Source organism: Sarcophilus harrisii, chromosome 1, assembly GCF_902635505.1.
Source record: "Sarcophilus harrisii chromosome 1, mSarHar1.11, whole genome shotgun sequence".
NCBI classification, from domain to species: Eukaryota; Metazoa; Chordata; class Mammalia; order Dasyuromorphia; family Dasyuridae; genus Sarcophilus; species Sarcophilus harrisii.
In genome coordinates this window covers 89,204,551-89,221,484 of record NC_045426.1, presented here as the reverse complement: position 1 = coordinate 89,221,484, position 16,934 = coordinate 89,204,551, and the positions used below count along the sequence as shown (strand labels likewise).

The 16,934-nt window shown below is 37.3% G+C and overlaps 1 protein-coding gene across 1 annotated transcript; it reads left to right on the top strand.

The window, feature by feature from the left end:
* Positions 1–3,107: 3,107 nt before the first annotated feature.
* On the top strand, positions 3,108–16,620 carry LOC100913583 (serine protease 38). Its single transcript, XM_031960404.1, has 5 exons — positions 3,108–3,188; positions 5,087–5,249; positions 9,839–10,110; positions 14,170–14,336; positions 15,279–16,620. Exons 2-5 carry the CDS (start codon positions 5,119–5,121, stop codon positions 15,591–15,593), a joined length of 885 nt encoding a protein of 294 aa, XP_031816264.1. The 5' UTR covers positions 3,108–3,188; positions 5,087–5,118; the 3' UTR covers positions 15,594–16,620.
* Positions 16,621–16,934: the final 314 nt, after the last annotated feature.

Here is a 16,934-nt window from a genome sequence, read left to right as displayed (position 1 = left end):
AACTGCATTTTGTAGATGAGGAAATTGAGGTAGATGGAAATCAAGTGACTTACCTGATGTCACACAGCTAGTAAGAGTCTAAAGTAGAATTTGAATTCAGGTCTTCCTGATTCCCTACCCAGCGTTGTGTGCCCTACATCATCTAGCACCTAGAGATATTGGCCTTAGGACTTCAGTAAGGTATCAAGACAACGATCTGAGTTGTAAAGTCACAGGGGCTTAAACTGGAATGGAAATGAGAGAGAGAGAGAGCTTTAAATTATAACAAGGTAGCTTTATCCCTTGGACCGCTGAATGTATGCATATCATGACTCTGGGGACTTACCTGCTAACTGTAATGCTTTTTAAAAGTTCCTTTGCTCTTCCAAAAAAAGAATCCAACAAGTTCTCAATGTTGTGGCAACATTTTAAAAATTATTTAAAATTTTTTTTTGTCAACTTCCTCCTTAATTCCACAAATCGAAAACAGGTTTACTCGATTATTTTTTAATTACAAGTGTTTTTTTTTTCTTTCACATTTTCATTTCCATTTTCCATGCCCTACCACAGGGGAGGCTGAGTTTTTGTAGGCTGTGTTAATAGAACACAAGTTTCCATCAAACTGGAAAGTTTCTGAGTATAGAACTGGAAATGGATTGCATGTTGGCAGTGAGAGCCCCAATTTGGCTCAGCATGGAGAGGCTTGGTGCTGGGATTTTGACTACCTGGGAGTGAATGTCATGGCCATCTCCTGAAAGGAAGGAGAGAGAGAGAGAGAGAGAGAGAGATCAGAAGAGGAAGAGCAGATGATGATGAAACCATAGATCCTTGAAGTGTTGAAGTCAGTGACTTAAAATTTGAGATTAAAGTTAGAAAAAAAAAGTTACTGCACTGGCCTATTTTTATTTTTAGGACATATCCTGGGTTTGCAAAGTTATGAAAGACAGCCTGCATTCAGTCAACAAGCATTTATTAAGGGCATACTGTGCTGAGTTTTGGGAATACAAGAAAGGCAAAAACATAATCTTTGCCCTCAGGGAGGTATTCTGAAAATATAAATGTTATTTGGATTATAAATTGGATAAAAGAAGCATAGCACAAATAAAAACAAAGAAAAGGAATTTGAGATTTGAGAAAAACTAATGATCACCAAATGGCATTAAAAAAAGAACCTTGAAAAAATCCCCTGTCACCTCAAAACTTGAGTATAATTGAATTATAAAGTTATAGAACTGGAAAGGACTCAAGAGGTTCATCTGGTCCAACTTCCGACTGAATAGTGATCCTTTCATTAACATCTCAAGTCAGTGGTCACTCAATCTTGCTCAAATACTTCCAGGGGAGTAATTGAATAGTTCAGTGGAGGAACTTAATACCTTTAGAGATAGCCAAGACCAGACTTGGAGAATTTACATAGTTAAGAAGTTTTAAAATTATACCTAGATGAAAATTAGCACTTTGCATATTAATTGTATCAAAAGGAATTTCTACTGGCTTGTAGGAAATGAGCAAATATATCAGCAAGGTCGGGATGCAGAAATCAGAGCTAGAGCTCTCAGTGTTTGTTACTGGGGTACCCGATCTCTGTGATAAATCCCTCTCATCTCAGAGTCTGGTGATGGGAAGCACATGGCCTTTTGGCAAATATAGGGTTTGAGCTCCTAACTATGTGAGAGGCCTTCAGTAATGGGAAGCCTTATTCTTGCTAACCTTGAAAATCCCCAAGGAATTAATCTATCTATTTGCTATCTGGCACTTTGTCGAAATTTTCCAGTATATAGAACATCAAGTCCAACCAGTGGATAGTTCTACTCTCCACCTAGCAGTATGGCAGTGGGAAAGCATGCCCATTTAGGAGCCAAAGGACCTGAGTTCAAATTCTGGCTCTGAAATTGACTACCTATTTGACATTGGGGAAATCATAAAATTTCACTGTTTCCTCCATTCTGTAATGAAGGAGTTGGGCTGAATTGCCTCTAGGGTTCTTCCTATCTCTAAATCTATAATCTATCACCCCTGTCACCCCTAAGCTTGGGGAGATAAACCATGATCTCAAGAAGGATGTGTTAAAGTCTGAGCTCTAAAATTCCACCCTTTAACAACAAAATACATTTATTAGACCCCCATTAAATATAGAACAGGACCTAGATGATAAAATGAATAGAGCACTGTGCCTGGAATCATTCAGACATTTACTAGCTTGTGATGTGGGGCAAGTCTGCCTCAGTTTCCTCATCTGTAAAATGAGCTGGAGGAGGCAATAGCAGACCATTCCAGTATTTTTGCCAAAAAACCCTAAATGGGGTCATGAAGAATCAGATGTGACTTAAATGACTGAACAAATATTAAATATAGAACATTCTGCTGGGAAAGAGAGAGAAAAGTGGTGGTTAAATAAGATCCTTTCCTTTTCCTCATGTAGTCCAAGCTATGGGTTGTTGCTGCACTATAATGGTGTTTCGTGGCGTATTTGGAAGAGTGTCAGATTTGGAGTCAGAATTCCTGGATTCAATTTTGGGCTCTGCTATTTATTTGCTGCATGTTTTTCAGCAAGTTATTTTATCTCTGACTCACTTTCCTCATATGTCAAATGAGTAAGTTGGACTTGATGACTTCTGCTTTAAACTATGATCCTGGGAGTCTTGTCTGTGCTTTCTCATCCTGCCTGATCAGAAATCATCCAGAGTCAGGTTCTTAGTGTGGTCTTCTGTTGGACATAGTCTACACGCAAATCCTATCAGAGTCTGTACTCCATTAGGGTCAGTGCTGTGAAGAAGTATGGGAAAGAGAATTCATTCAATCCACAAGCATTTATTATATGCCTATTATATACCAGGTATTAGATTGGGTAAGGAGGATACAGAGACAAAAATTAAACAACCTCTCCCTTCAGAAAACTTGCCATCATATTAGAAGAAAAAAGTATGATGTTGAGATTTTGAGATTAGATCACTAAGAGCCAAGAGTGATACCTGGGAGAGGTGGACCAAGGGATGGGTTGGAGGGGGACAAGGAGTAAACTTGGCGGTGGGAGTAACAGCTGAGTTAGGATTTGAATGCATTAGTCAGAGGGGACTAACATTAAGTAAAAATCAGACATCTTTATGAGCAACTGGAAACACTTCCCCTCATCTGCCTTTTTTTTTTCTTGTCCCTTCTTTTCCTAAATGTTCTGTCAGTAGGATCCTATGGCAGTGACCTTGATAAAGGTAAGATTCATTTCTCTTCTAGAATTACTCTTTGGGGTCTGGGACCAAAATACCTGAGAATTCAGGGAGTACCAGTCATCGAAGGGAGACAAATGTGTGTGTATATGTAAATAAATGTTTAAGATAAGAGAAAATAATCAAATCAGAGAAAGGAGGGGGATTCTGAGATCAAAGAAGGAAAAAGACTCCAAGACAGTTTTGAAGGAAGCAAAATATGAGACAGAAACTAGGAACCTGGGCTCCAGGGAAGAGAACTAGGACTGTTGGACATGCAAAATAATAAACTTTCCAGAAAACCTTTTCCTTTGAACAGAAAATTAGCCATCATGATAATAGCTGTCATAAAACAACTTTTACTAATATCTTTTGTTTTTACTTCTCCTTTGTTTCTCAAAATACCTTCTCCCCTCACCATTTCTTATACTGATAAATTTTAAAAGATTTAAAAAAACACTTCAGTAAAATTAGTCAACACACCAATCAAGTTATGATATTATATGTATTGTTCCATATCTATAATACCCTCCCTCTCCAAGGAAGGCAAGGAGGTGCCTTCTCATGTTTTTTCTCTGGGGTCAAGCTTAGTTATTATTACTTCAGACCACATAATAAATTTTATTATTGTTGCCATTCTCCTTTCCATGTCAATTGTTGTAATATTTGTGTATATGGCTTCCCTGATCTTGCTTATTTTATTGTCTTCATGTGCTCCTCTATTACTTTGTTTCTTATAGTATAGTCATATTTCACTCATCCATAAACTAGGATTTATTTAGCCATCCCCAAGAGATGAGCATCACTATTTAAAAAATTTTTTTTCTGACTAGTTCCCCTTTTCTGGGCCTTTCAAACTTATAAAATTCTCTCCTCACGATGACTCTGTGAGGTAGAGAATAGACATGTTACTTATTATCCCTCTTTTAGAGGTAAGGAAGCTGAGACTTTGAAAGGCTAAGTATCTAGTCTGTTATCACAGCATGACCATGCTAGATATGGGATCTGAGCCAGTTCTTCTGATCCTTGTCTCTTGAATGTCTTCTTGAGACTTTGAAAAGTTTTGAAGAATCCTCAGTTCAGGGCCCATATCTGATCTGTAGTTGCCAACCTCCCACTTTCTCTTAATTCTGGAAGCTATATTCCTTACCATGAAAATGCATTATTTTTTATACAATCATGCTTTCATGGATCTGTGACCTCTTCCATATGTATTCTGTCTTCTGAGATATAGAATATTACCTAGAATTCACATTTCTAGAGCACAGCGCAATTTGTAAGGCATTTTTCATTCCAAAATTTATGAAATAGGTGACGCAAATATCCTTAATCCTATTTTAGAAGAGAAAATTGAGAGCACTTTTTCTCTTAAAACTTATGAAATAGATGACGCAAGTTTTATTTTTTCATATTTATTTTGTTAAACATTTCTCAATCATATGAAAATATTGTAACATCCATTTTTTGGGAAAAAAAATGAGTTCCAAATTCTCTCTCTCCCTTTTGCCCCTCCCATGCTCATTGAGAAAGCAAGCAGTACAATATTGATTATACAGGTAAAGTCATACAAAAAATGTCCGTATTAGCCATGTTGGTGCAAATATTATTAATCCCAATTATAGGGGAAGAAAATGAATGTCAGAGAAATAAATGAGAAGGGAGATCTAAACCCAGCTTGTCTGATTCTTAAATCCAGTTCCTTCTCTATACTCATTTTGGGGTCAAGGAGTTGAGTTGGATTTGGAGGGGGTTCCCTAAACTCACATTATAGAAATGGTCAGCCCTGCCCTTGATAAGGAGAACAAAGTTCATGAGTCAATCCCACCTTGTATTAGAGCCAAACTTAGGGTTTTTGCCTGTTGGAGTCCCTAATTTCTTTTCTTTTGTTGCTTCTTTCCACACAGTGTGCGGAAAACCCAAGTTGTCTGGGAAAATTATGGGGGGCCAGTCTGCTCTTGAGGGGAAGTGGCCTTGGCAAGTTGGCCTGTGGTACAGAGGAATTTTCATTTGTGGAGGTTCCCTTATTGACTCCCAGTGGATACTCACAGCAGCCCACTGCTTTCAAAAGTGAGTGGTATTGTTTTGGGGAAAAGATGAGCCCTGGATGGAGGGAAATTTTGGGGTTAGGGACAGAGTGCCTTGGCTTTCCTGAAAAAATCATGAGAGATTTGTCCATTGCCTTGGCTCAGGTAATTGTCAGCAAGTGGATAGTCCATTGGTGTCCCACAGCTGTAGGTGTCTATAAATGAGGCTCAGATAGCCTAGTGTGTTGCTGATTTACAAGGAAAAACAAAAAAAGTTACATATCAAACATTGTCCTCCCTCCCCACTCTGCTTCCCTCCAGCCTTGCTTTGAGAACAACGATCAGATAATTGCTATCCATGCTATAGAAAAGGACTTGACAATCGACCCTCTGAGTCTCCATTCCCCTCTCCTGTGATTCAGACCCAGACTCCCTTCCCTGGCCATTCTTTCCTATCTATGTGGATTGTGTCCTCATGTTAGAATATAAGCTCTCTGAGGCACGGAGTCTTTATATTTTTGTCTTTATATTCTCAGCATCTACAACACTTGCCATATTGCAGTTGCTTGACAAAAACATTCACTAAAGTCCCCCTCCAACCCTTTATTATAGTGTGAAGAGTCTATTGTGGCGGTTTTCAAAGGCTTCACAGGACATCACAAGCCCTGACTGACCTTTTCAGGGAAGGGGCTGCAGCCCTCTAGGGAGCCATGAAGTTTTAAGAGAGAGCACCCAAAGGGATTGGCTGCTGGGGCTAGTAGGAGATGAGAGAGTTAGCTCCAAGGGGATGGTAAGCTTGCAAGAAAGGAGATCCCCTCACCCTTCCAGGAGGCTCTTTCTACTTTTAGCCCACATTTTTACTTTTAACCATTAGTATGAGCTTCCTGCCTAAACCTAAACCTTAACATGCATCTTTCTGATTTCCACTCATTACCCCTGTCTCTGCCCCATGACTCCATTCCAAGAAAGTCACTCCTTCCACTTGATAATCTTCTAAATCCCTGAAAACAGCTAACTTCTCCTGCCTAAACTTTCCCACTTCCTCTCACCTGTTCTTACATGACACAGTCTTGGAACTCTCCATTCTACTGATTGCTTTTCTCTGGATACTTTTCCAGTTCACCAATGTCCTTTCTAAACTTTAGACACTATGCTTCAGATAGGATCTGGCCAGATTAGAGTACAGAAGGACTATGAAGTTTTTATTTCTGGAAACCTCGCCTCTCAATGCAGCCTGAGGTGACATTCTTTTATTGTCATATCATGCTATTGATGCTTTGGAATTAGTGGGCCACTAAGATCCTCAAGATCTTTTTCAGATACTATCTAGCCACAATTCCTCACTAGTCTTTGTAAAGTACATTTTTATATCTTAGTTTCAAAGATCCCACAAAGAAAGAAGTATATACCTCACTTTTAAGTCTTGAATAGGACATCCTTTCTCATTAGAATGTCCTTCTTCATACTCTATCCAAACATTCATTTTTTCAGAACCAGTTAAATTTTACCTTCTTCAGTATGTTTTTATTGTTCACAGTGATTTCTTCCTACAGTAATAACCTCTTGGGAGAAAATTTTCCAATGGTTGCTTATAAGACTAAGATAGTAATATAAATCTATCTATCTATCTATCATCTCTGTCTATTTGTCTATATATCCATCTATCCATCTATCCATCCATCTATCTATCTCTCCATTTATCCATTCATCTATCAATCATGTATCACCTGTCTGTCTATCTATCACCTATCTGTCTGTCTATCCATCTATCAATCATCTATCATCTATCAATAATCTATCTATCTATTCATTTATCCATCCATCTACCAATCATCTATCACCTATCTATGTCTATCTATCCATCTATCAATCATTTATCTATCACCTATCTATCTGTCTATCCATCTATCAATCATCTATCTATCTATCCATCTATCTATCTATCATGTTGTTGTCATTATCTGTCCTTCATTTTTGAAGAGTCCCATGATATCAGAAATGTGATGCCATGACATGCAAGTCAATTGGATTTAAGTGAGGAAGGGCTGGGCAAGTTCACTTGCTTCACTTTCCCTTCCAGAGCTGTCAGGGTCTAGTGGTAAGATATGGATTAAAATGACTGAAGAGAGCCCCCATATAGTATATAAAAATAATATATAAATTTAAATTTGTATATATATATGTTTTTGTTTAATAAGAATCCACATAGAAATCCATGTGGATTTGAATTTTTAATTTCATAATGATAGTGAAATATAGTCTGATTTGTTTTGGTTAAGACTGGTTATTTCATTAGTATGGGGAATTCTTTGTACGGAAACTTTCTCCATTGCTTCAATGAGCATCTATTTAATTTACAATTTTAGAGAAATGCCTGGGACACTGAGTGGTTAAATCAACTGCATTGAGATGATAATTAAAACCAGGGGAGCTACTGAGATCACCAAGAAAGAAAATGTAGAGAGAAAAGAGAAAAGGGCCAGAGGAGAGCCTTAGGGGACACTTTCAGTGTCCTTGCTGTTAGAGGTCATGATGTGGATGGAGAAAGATGAGACAGGCAGGAGAAAGAGAATAAGGTTACTAAAATTTCATAAGGAAGAATTGCAAAAGAAGCGAGTGGTCAAAAGGACTGAGAAAAGAACCACAGATTTAGCAATTTAGAGATTCCTGTAACTTTGAACTTGATTGACGTTTGCTGAGCTGATGAAGTCAGAAACCAGATTACAAAAGATTGGGGAGTCAGAAGAAAGCAAATACAGATAACTTTTCTAAGACTCTGAAAAAGGGAAGTGATATGAGATGGTAGCTTGAGGAGATGTTGGACTCTAATAAAAATATGGAGGGACATATTTGAAGACAATAGTAATGGAGCTAGTGCATAGGGAGAGATTACAGAGTGAAGGAATCACTGAGGGATCCATGAAAATGAAGAAAATGAAAGAGGATGGGATCAAAGACTACAGGGTTTTACTTTAGCGAGAAGAAGAGGGATAATGTCAGGGTTTTGAAATGAAGAGTAAAAGAGGGAGCTCACAACAAATGGTCTCTACCTTCTCAATAAAGAGGGGAGATCCTTTGCTAATGATTAAGGGGATGGGTTCAAGAAAGAACATTTGGAATAGAAAAATCACTGGGAAGGATTAAAGTGTTGCTTTGCTGAAGTAAAGACCCAGTTGAGTTTGTAGTGTGTTGTCAGTTCACTTGAGTGACTTCTTCCAGCTTTGTTCAGCAGCATGTGAATAGGAATGAGGGGAAGAAGGTGGGTTAAATTCAATCCTGGGATTTGGCAAGGGGTAAATTGTGATGGGACTAACAGTAAAGGGATTTGAGAGTAGGGAATAATGTGGAATTGAAAAGGTGTAAAATGAAACCAGAGGAAGAATAAGAATTTGAGAAAATAACAGAGGAATAAGGGATTAGAGATCATACATGGCCTATTTATCAAGTTTGCAGAACTCAAAATAACTCACACCTTAGACAAGATAATCAGAATCCAAAAAGATTTTTAATAGACCAGAATTATGGGCTAACTCTCATGAAATGATTAATCTGGGAGAGGGAAGGATACTGGGGATAACTATAATGGTATAAAAAAAGTCCAGAAGACACAAATAAAAAAAAATTAAAGATGAAACTAGATAAAGATAAATGTATAATTTTATATTTAGCTCAAGAAAAATCAAATTAAGAAGTACAGGTAGTGGTATGTGGTTAAATAATAATTCATGTGTCAAACATCTGAGAATATTAGTGAGCCACAAGCCCAGTATTAGTCAATCATATGGCATATAACAGTTTTTAAAGTTTTTATCAGAAGAAACTTACTGTCCAGAACAAGGGAGACAATCATCAGACTGTACTGTGTTCATATATCTTCTGTAATATAATATTCAGTTCTGCCCAGTCTATAGTCATCCTGGAGTGTCCAGAGAAAAGTTATCATGATACTAAGGGAACTGGTCTTTGTGTCTTAGGAAAACCCATTGTTTGGGGCAGCTAGATGGTGCAGTGGATAGAGCACCTGCCCTGAAGTCTGGACCTGAGTTCAAATATAGTCTCAGACACTTAACACTTCCTAGCTCTGTGACCCTGGCCAAGTCACTTAACAATTAGCAATTGCCTCAGCAAAAAAAAAAAAAAAAAAAAAAAAAAAAAAAAAAAAAAAAAAAAAAAAAAAAAAAAAAAAACAAAAAAAAAAAAAAAAAAAAAAAAAAAAAAAAAAAAAAAAAGAAAAAAAAAAGAAAAGAAAAAATCCATTGTTCTAGAATCATTAGAATCATTAGGCTTTTTCTGCTTGGTTTTAAAAGTCAGAACTAGGATTGATGGCTAAAGGTTTCAGAGAAGCATATTTTGTCTAACATGAGGAAGAACTTCCAATTTGAGACATTCCCAAATAAAATAGATTGGTGGTAATTGGGGGAGGGAACAGAAAGCAGATTTATGGAGTTTCCTATCATGGAAGGTTTTTAACTAGAAGCTGAGTGATCACTTTTAGAGACAGATAGAACTGAGATTTGGATAGGATTGGACCAGGTAAGTACCTTGTACCTCTTTCTGTGACTTACAGGATGATTCACTTCAGAAGCCTTGGACATATTCAATAGTAATGTGAGATCTTTCTTTTTCCTACAGGTCCACTGATCCACGTATGTATAAAGTCTTTGTAGGCTACAGCAAGTTGTATGAGGGAAACACTCACTCTCTCCAACTCTCAGTGAGAACAATTTTCAGCCACTCCGATTTTTCTAAGAATCACCCGTTTGGAAGTGACATTGCCTTGTTGGAACTGAGTTCTCCAGTTGGCTTCTCCTCATACATCCTCCCTATTTGTCTGCCCACTCCTGGGTTATATTATGAAGGGAAATCTTGCTGGATGACAGGCTGGGGTACTCTTACAGAAACAGGTGAGGTAAAACAGTCAGTCAGTCAACAAGCCTTTATTAAGCACCTAGTATATGCCAAGAACTGCGCTAAGAGTTGAATGTACAAAGAAAGGTAAAAGCTAGTTTCTATTTACAAGGAGATTATAGCCTAATGAGGGAGACACCATGCTCATAACTGTACAAACAAAATATATTCAAGATAAATAGGAGATGATCAATTAAGCATTAAGGGAAGATCAGAAAAGGCTTGTGTTGGGACATGGGAATTTGGTTAATACTTGAAGGAAACTAGGGATTCCAAGACATGGGGATAAGGAGCATGGGGGAAAGTCAGTTAAAATACAGTATGTTGAGAAACGGAATGAGTTTGAAAAGTGTAAAGAATAAGAAGATTGGAAATAGGGATGTCTTTAATAGCCTAACAGAAGATATTCTATTTGATCCTGGGGATTTCAGATCTTTGGAGGAAGAGTAGAGTAATGGAAATAATGATGGTATTTCCAAGCTTAGCAGAATCCTCACATGGCATCTAAATCAATCTTAGGAAAGAATGTGTTTTTATAAATTTAATCATTATGTCATTAAATTCACATATGTAAATTTTGTTTTGTCCTCTACTTTTAAATCCAAATGTGTTTTTGTGTGTTATATATTTTTTGTGGGCAATATATTGAGTATTCCATTGATAGTGCATTTTTATTGTTTATTTATGAGAGACTTTAACATTAAGGGTTATACTTGTTAATTTTGGATTATCATCAATCATACTTTATTATATTATTTTATTTTGTAAGAAAGGAGTGTAATCTAATATTAATGAAAGAGGGGTCTTGCTGGAACATATATGCAGGACATGACTGAGAACTTTTCAAAACTTGTCAAACCTGATGTTTACTAACCATTCCTGTACCTGTCATATTGGGGGTAAATGAAATTGGCAGAAAGAGTCTAGAAAGATCTGTAAGGATTATAAAAATGTTCTATAAGAAAATGAAAACTATAAGGATATATATGGTGTTTCTGTCTCTGTTGCCAATATGGGACAAGAAGAATATTTGAAAGTGAATCATTGGTTAAAGAGATGGTATATGAGAATGCGTTTTGGATTTCTGTACTGTAGCTTAAAATGTAGAAAGGATAGGTTCTTGGCCAGGGATTAAGAGTACATGACAAAGCCTATTAAAAAAATATATTTTCCTGTAGTGTTGAAAAACTAATAAAAAGGGCCTTCCATTGAAAAAAGAAATAGAAGGAAGAAAAAAAGGCTATGTAGTTTTTTTTAACCAAGCTTTTTTTTTTTTTTTTTTTGGTGGGAGAGGGGAAACACTTTTTCCTTGTTTGAGATGGAAGTGTTGCTCTCTGGAAGTTATATCTTCCCCATGCTACACTCTTGTTATTCCACTGTAACAACAATAATCAATTTATTCCTCTCTTCTACTTAGTTCCTCTTTTTTCTCTTCAGTCTGTGAAATTTTCTAATTAATTAAAAAAGTGCTTTTAATTTCTTATCCCATTATGATCATTATATCAAAATACTTGTTGGTCCAATCCATTCTTTTATATAGAAGTCAGTTTGGTGTGAATACCTCTATTTTAAAACTATCTTTTTCAAGACTCTTGAAGTAAGGAAAAATGAATTCCAGTAAACTTCTCCCCCACCTCCTTTACCTCCTCTTTAACCTTAGGTATTGTCCTGTGTCTAGGAAACTGTCCAGCTGTTAAAGCCAGCCTAATCTAAGTGACCATTAAGTAACCCCAAAGTTCATGCCCTAGCCTTACTGTCTCTGCTTTATGACAGGATGTCTCAATTTAGACATTGTGGAAAAGTCTGGACCTAAAAGATACCCTAAATCCTCTCAAATATAATTTTCTTCCCCTTGTTCACCAATGTATATAATACACTTTAATTCTTTAAAGGATAGGAGTCACTTATTAAATAAGCAGCATTTCTCTAGCCCAGTCAACTTTTGCTTGTCTTTTAAATAAAATCTTTGAACAAATTTTGCTGGCTAAAACAATAAAAATAATTTTTATTCTATGACTCACAGTAGGGTGTGATACTGTAATCTTGTTACTATCATATTGATTTTAATTTTATTCCTCATGTATGTGCTGGTTTCTTGATGTTTCATATATTCAAGTTCCATACTTCAGGTATTATTGTTAGCTCTTAATTTTTCATCTTAAAACATATGATCAGTTTTGCTGGTGACTGATTTTGAAATTAAATTAAATTTCTCTTGATTTTCATTATATCAAGTTCTAGTTGTTTTTCTTATTTGTTGGTTTGGACTAAAATCCTGAGCAGTTAGAATTAACAAGTTTTTACATGGGACACATTTCTTCTTGACTGTCTGAAAAATCATCTTGTCTTGTAAATGAAAAATCATCTTGATTGTAGTCTTGTAGTTTAATGTAGACATGCCTATGTGAATGGATTTTTTACTGATGTTCTGTGAATTCTATCAACTTGTAATCTGTTACTTGATTTCAATATTTCTGGGAATTTTTTTTTACAAATTCCTAAAATATGATGAGACTTTTTCTTTCTTTGCATTTTTCTTAGAGTCAGATAGACTATTTCTCCAACCATCTTCCAAATCTGTCATTTAAAAAAAAAGAATTTTACCATATTTTCAAATGAGGTTATTGTGCTTATTTTTCTGCTGCTTCTATTTTTTAAAATCATTTTGTTCTCCAATCAATGAATTATATTTTTCAGCAAATACATAATTTTCATATATTCTTTTTTGATATTCTCAAGTGGTTGCATTCTCATGATCTTGTTTTGTTCTTTATTAATTTCATTGACGTATTTCATTTTCTATTTTTATTATCTGTATTGATATCCCTCATGAGAGTTCCAATTTCATTTATGGTGCCTTTGATGTTCACTCATTTTATGTTCCTTCTGGATTGTGCTTTACTTTGATTTTTGTTTCAATTATCAACTCATTATGTCAGATTTTTTCTTTTGTTTGCTTTTTCTGGGAAACATTTATTTTTGGTGTGTATGTGGGCAAGTTGAGGGAAACCTTTATGGAAACTGTTTCTTCCTGTCTTTCTTCTTCTTGTTGTTCTTGTTCTTGTTCTTCATCTTGTTCTTCTGCTTCTTATTCTTGTTCTTTTCTTCTTCTTCTCCTCCTCCTCCTCCTTTTCCTCCTTTTCCTTATTCTCCTCCTCCTTGTTGTTCTTGTTCTTCTTCTTTCTTCCCCATTTCACTCTGGTGGTCCACAGTTTCCTCCTCCATAATGAGGACATTGGTTGTGCTTCAAGATATATGAGTTCTCTTCTACTTCTAAAACTGCATTTCCAGGTTTGGATCTGGACAGACGGCATTAACTTGGAAAGCTTTCTGGAGGAAGTATGTAGAGGTGATAGGCTTTTTTCATATTAACTTTTTAACACATATTTCTTTATGAATCATGTTGGAGGAGAAAAATCAGAATGAAGGAAAAACCACAGGAGAGAAAAAAACAAACATAGCATATATTGATTACTATATTGCCATAGTTCTTTTTCTTGATGCAGATGGCCTTTTGTAGAGGGGATAGGCTTTTAAGGTATTAAACTCATCACCTGGTGAAAAGGAGGGAGGGAATTCTTAGAAATAAGCATGGTCTATGGAAAATCTCAGAGATAGAATCAGACCAAGAAACACAAGTCTACACCATGATCATCCTCACCACATCCTCGTACCATTGGTATAGAACCTCCTGTATGCCAGGCACTGTGCAAAGTACTTTCAGTTATCTCATTGGATTCTCACAATAACTTTGGCAGAATATGATTATCTGTATTTTACATATGAGGAAACTAAGGCAGAAGTCTCATGGCTAGTAGGTGTCTAAGGTCAGATTTGAACTCTGGTCTTCCTGACCTTATGTTTTATACCACCTGGTGGCCTGCTTGGCTTGTACTCTTGTCTGAAACAGAGGCTTGTGCCGGGCCATTGTGAGAGATATCACTGTGGGCAAAATGGCCAGAAGTACGGCTGACAGTGACATGGAAGGCCAGACCCGGTAGGGAGAGGTAAGTCCTGGGCCCAGAGCTCTGACTCTGTCTCCTTCTTGTTGACAGTGCTCCTGCCACCAGGATCCTATCTCCAAGAGGCTGAGATCCCTCTCTTTGAAAATCATTTATGCAATTTGTTTTATGGAGTTCCAATGAGGGACAACTTGACATATGACATCAAGGACGACATGCTGTGTGCCGGAGACATCATCCATCAAAGGGCAATCTGTCTGGTGAGTGACCTGCCGTAGTCCTTCTGGCCCCCAGATTCACTGAATATTTTAGAGTCCCATCTGGCAAAAGCCTCCACCATTTTGGTTGGATCCATGCCTCCTTGTCTGCTTGTTCCACAATCCTTAATTAATCCCTGGATTCCTCTGACACATGCAAATTGACTTCTTTCTGAGTTATAATTTCAGAATTACAGAATTTTAGTTCTCACTCTCATTTTCCACATAAGTAACCTGTGACCCAGAGAGAGAAAGCCACTTTTCCAAGGTCACATAGGTAGTAAGTACCAGAATTTTGACTAGACTTGAGGCTCCAGATTCCTTTGATCAGTATTCTTATTATTTCATTCACCATCTTGGAATAGAATGAATCAAATTATGGAGGGGGTACATAATCATGTCTAGGAAATCTGGAGAGGAGAAAAAGGGTGGAAGAAAAACATAAACATGAGAAAATTGTCTGACCCTCTCTTAAGGTTTATCCACGCTTCAAATTCCTGTATTACCTTATTTATACATAGGAGATGCTTAATAAATTAAAGTAATAATTTAATTTATAATATAATAATAAAATTATAATTTAATAAATTAATTAATATTTGCTGAATCGATGGATAAAGGAGTCTCTTGGATATAATTCTATGCCAGTAGGTTCTACATCTTGTTTGGCAAGTCTAGGAAAGGCCTCATATTTCAGCTCTGGACTGGACAGTGATCAGCCCTTCTCTCAGCCTCAGTTTCCTCATCTATAAAGTGAGGGACTTGGCATTCAGGGTCTGTAAAATCCCTTACAATTCTTACTTTCTATGGTTTAAAGAGTCCTCCATTTGTGACATTCTAGGATTCTGTGGATTGATGACTGCCCTTGTCTGGGGAAGGGTAGGACTGCTCCAAATACTTCCTTTTACCCTCCATTTTTACCAGTCATTTTCCTCTCTTCCCCAGGGAGATTCTGGAGGGCCACTTGTCTGTGAATTTTCAGAGACCTGGATGCAGGTGGGAATTGCAAGCTGGGGCATGCCATGTAACATACCTGTTTTCCCGAGCGTTTTCTCTAGAGTATCCTATTATTTGGATTGGATTGGGGAGATCAAGAAATTGGGGCACAAAACATCACCAACCAAAGCTCCAGGTGTGAACATCATTGCCGAGGTATCAAGAATTTCCCCTCCAGCAAGCTGCGGGTCAGTCTGGAAGACCTTTCTCCCCTCCCTGGTCTCTGTTCTGCTGCTGCTGCTCTGCCAGGATCTCTGGAACTGACCGCCCCTCCCACCAGCATCCCTCTCCCCCCCAAAAGTGCCTTGTGTTCCCCTTTAACCCTCCTCCTCTCCCACCACCCCTTTCCCAACATGATCTCACCTTCCCCCTCTTCCTGGCTCTCTTTCCTGTCAGTGGGATGCAGGTGGACTCCAGGAGGGTCTTGGGTCTGTCCCCTAAGGTGTCAGTGGGGGAGGTGGGGTGATGGACTGTCTGGGGTACCAACAGGGAAGATTCTTCTTCTTAGGGAGCTGAAAGCCTTGGCTCTGGGATTCTGGACAAACACAGTCTTTGAGTACTTAAAAAAGCACCAGGACTTTGACACACCCATTAAACTGTTGCCATGAAGAAGACTATGGAGTTCTGTAATTCCCTTCGCTGATAACAGTTGGCATCTCACGTCCAAGGATGCGGCAATGACTTCCATTCCTATAGCACAGTAAATTCGGAAAAGGCTTTTCTCATAACCCTAATATAGATGGTACAGATTTCCCCATTTTACAAATGAGAACATTGAGACTTATTCAAGTTAAATGATCCACCCATGTTTATATAGACACTATTAGGATCTGGAATCTGTAACCAGGTCTTTTATTTAAAGATCTGGATCCCTCCATTTTACAAATGAGAACATTGAGACTTATTAAAATTAAATGATCCACCCATGTTTATACAGACAGTATTAGGATTTGGAATCTGTAACCAAGCATTCTATTTCAAGACCCAAAATCCTTCCTATTTTGTCTTTGTCATCAGAACCTAGAACACACAGCAAGTATACATACAGTAGGTGCTCAATAAATGCTTGTGGCTGGTATATATTATTTATCTGTATAATGTTTCTTCCTAGTAAGATATCATACATTCTCACAGGAAAGGAATTGTTTTCTTTTGTCTGTGCCTAGCACAGTGCTAGACAAACAACAGACATTTAATAAATGCTTGTTGAAATGAACACTACTCCAATTACAGGAAACCACCAAAAAAAGTTAAAAAAATTAAAGTTAGGTCAGGAATGAGTTGTTTCTCTGCTTGTTTCCAAATCGTTGTTGTGTTTTTTTTTTCCCCAGTCAATTAACTGGCTGGTGCAGGTTATTAATCCTTGTAATAGGCAGGAGGTTGGATTGGATAATCTCCAAGGTACTTTTCTTCTTTGATAATCTGTGGTTACATCCTCATCTTTACAATTCATAATGGGAAGTCAGAACTGAATGCATTAATTATGCTCATTCAAGTGAATTAATGGAAAGGGTCTTTGCTCTGGAGGCAGAGAAATTGGGTTCAAATTTTGACTTTGCTCCGTACTAAGGATATGACCTTGGAGGTCACCAAACTTCTCTGACC

Coding starts and splice junctions, on each gene's coding strand:
- LOC100913583 (XM_031960404.1), top strand. CDS start 5,119: ATGGGGGGCCAGTCTGCTCTTGAGGGGAAGTGGCCTTGGCAAGTTGGC. Junction 5,250..9,838: donor GCAGCCCACTGCTTTCAAAA/GTGAGTGGTATT, acceptor TTTTTCCTACAG/GTCCACTGATCCACGTATGT. Junction 10,111..14,169: donor GGGTACTCTTACAGAAACAG/GTGAGGTAAAAC, acceptor TCTTGTTGACAG/TGCTCCTGCCACCAGGATCC.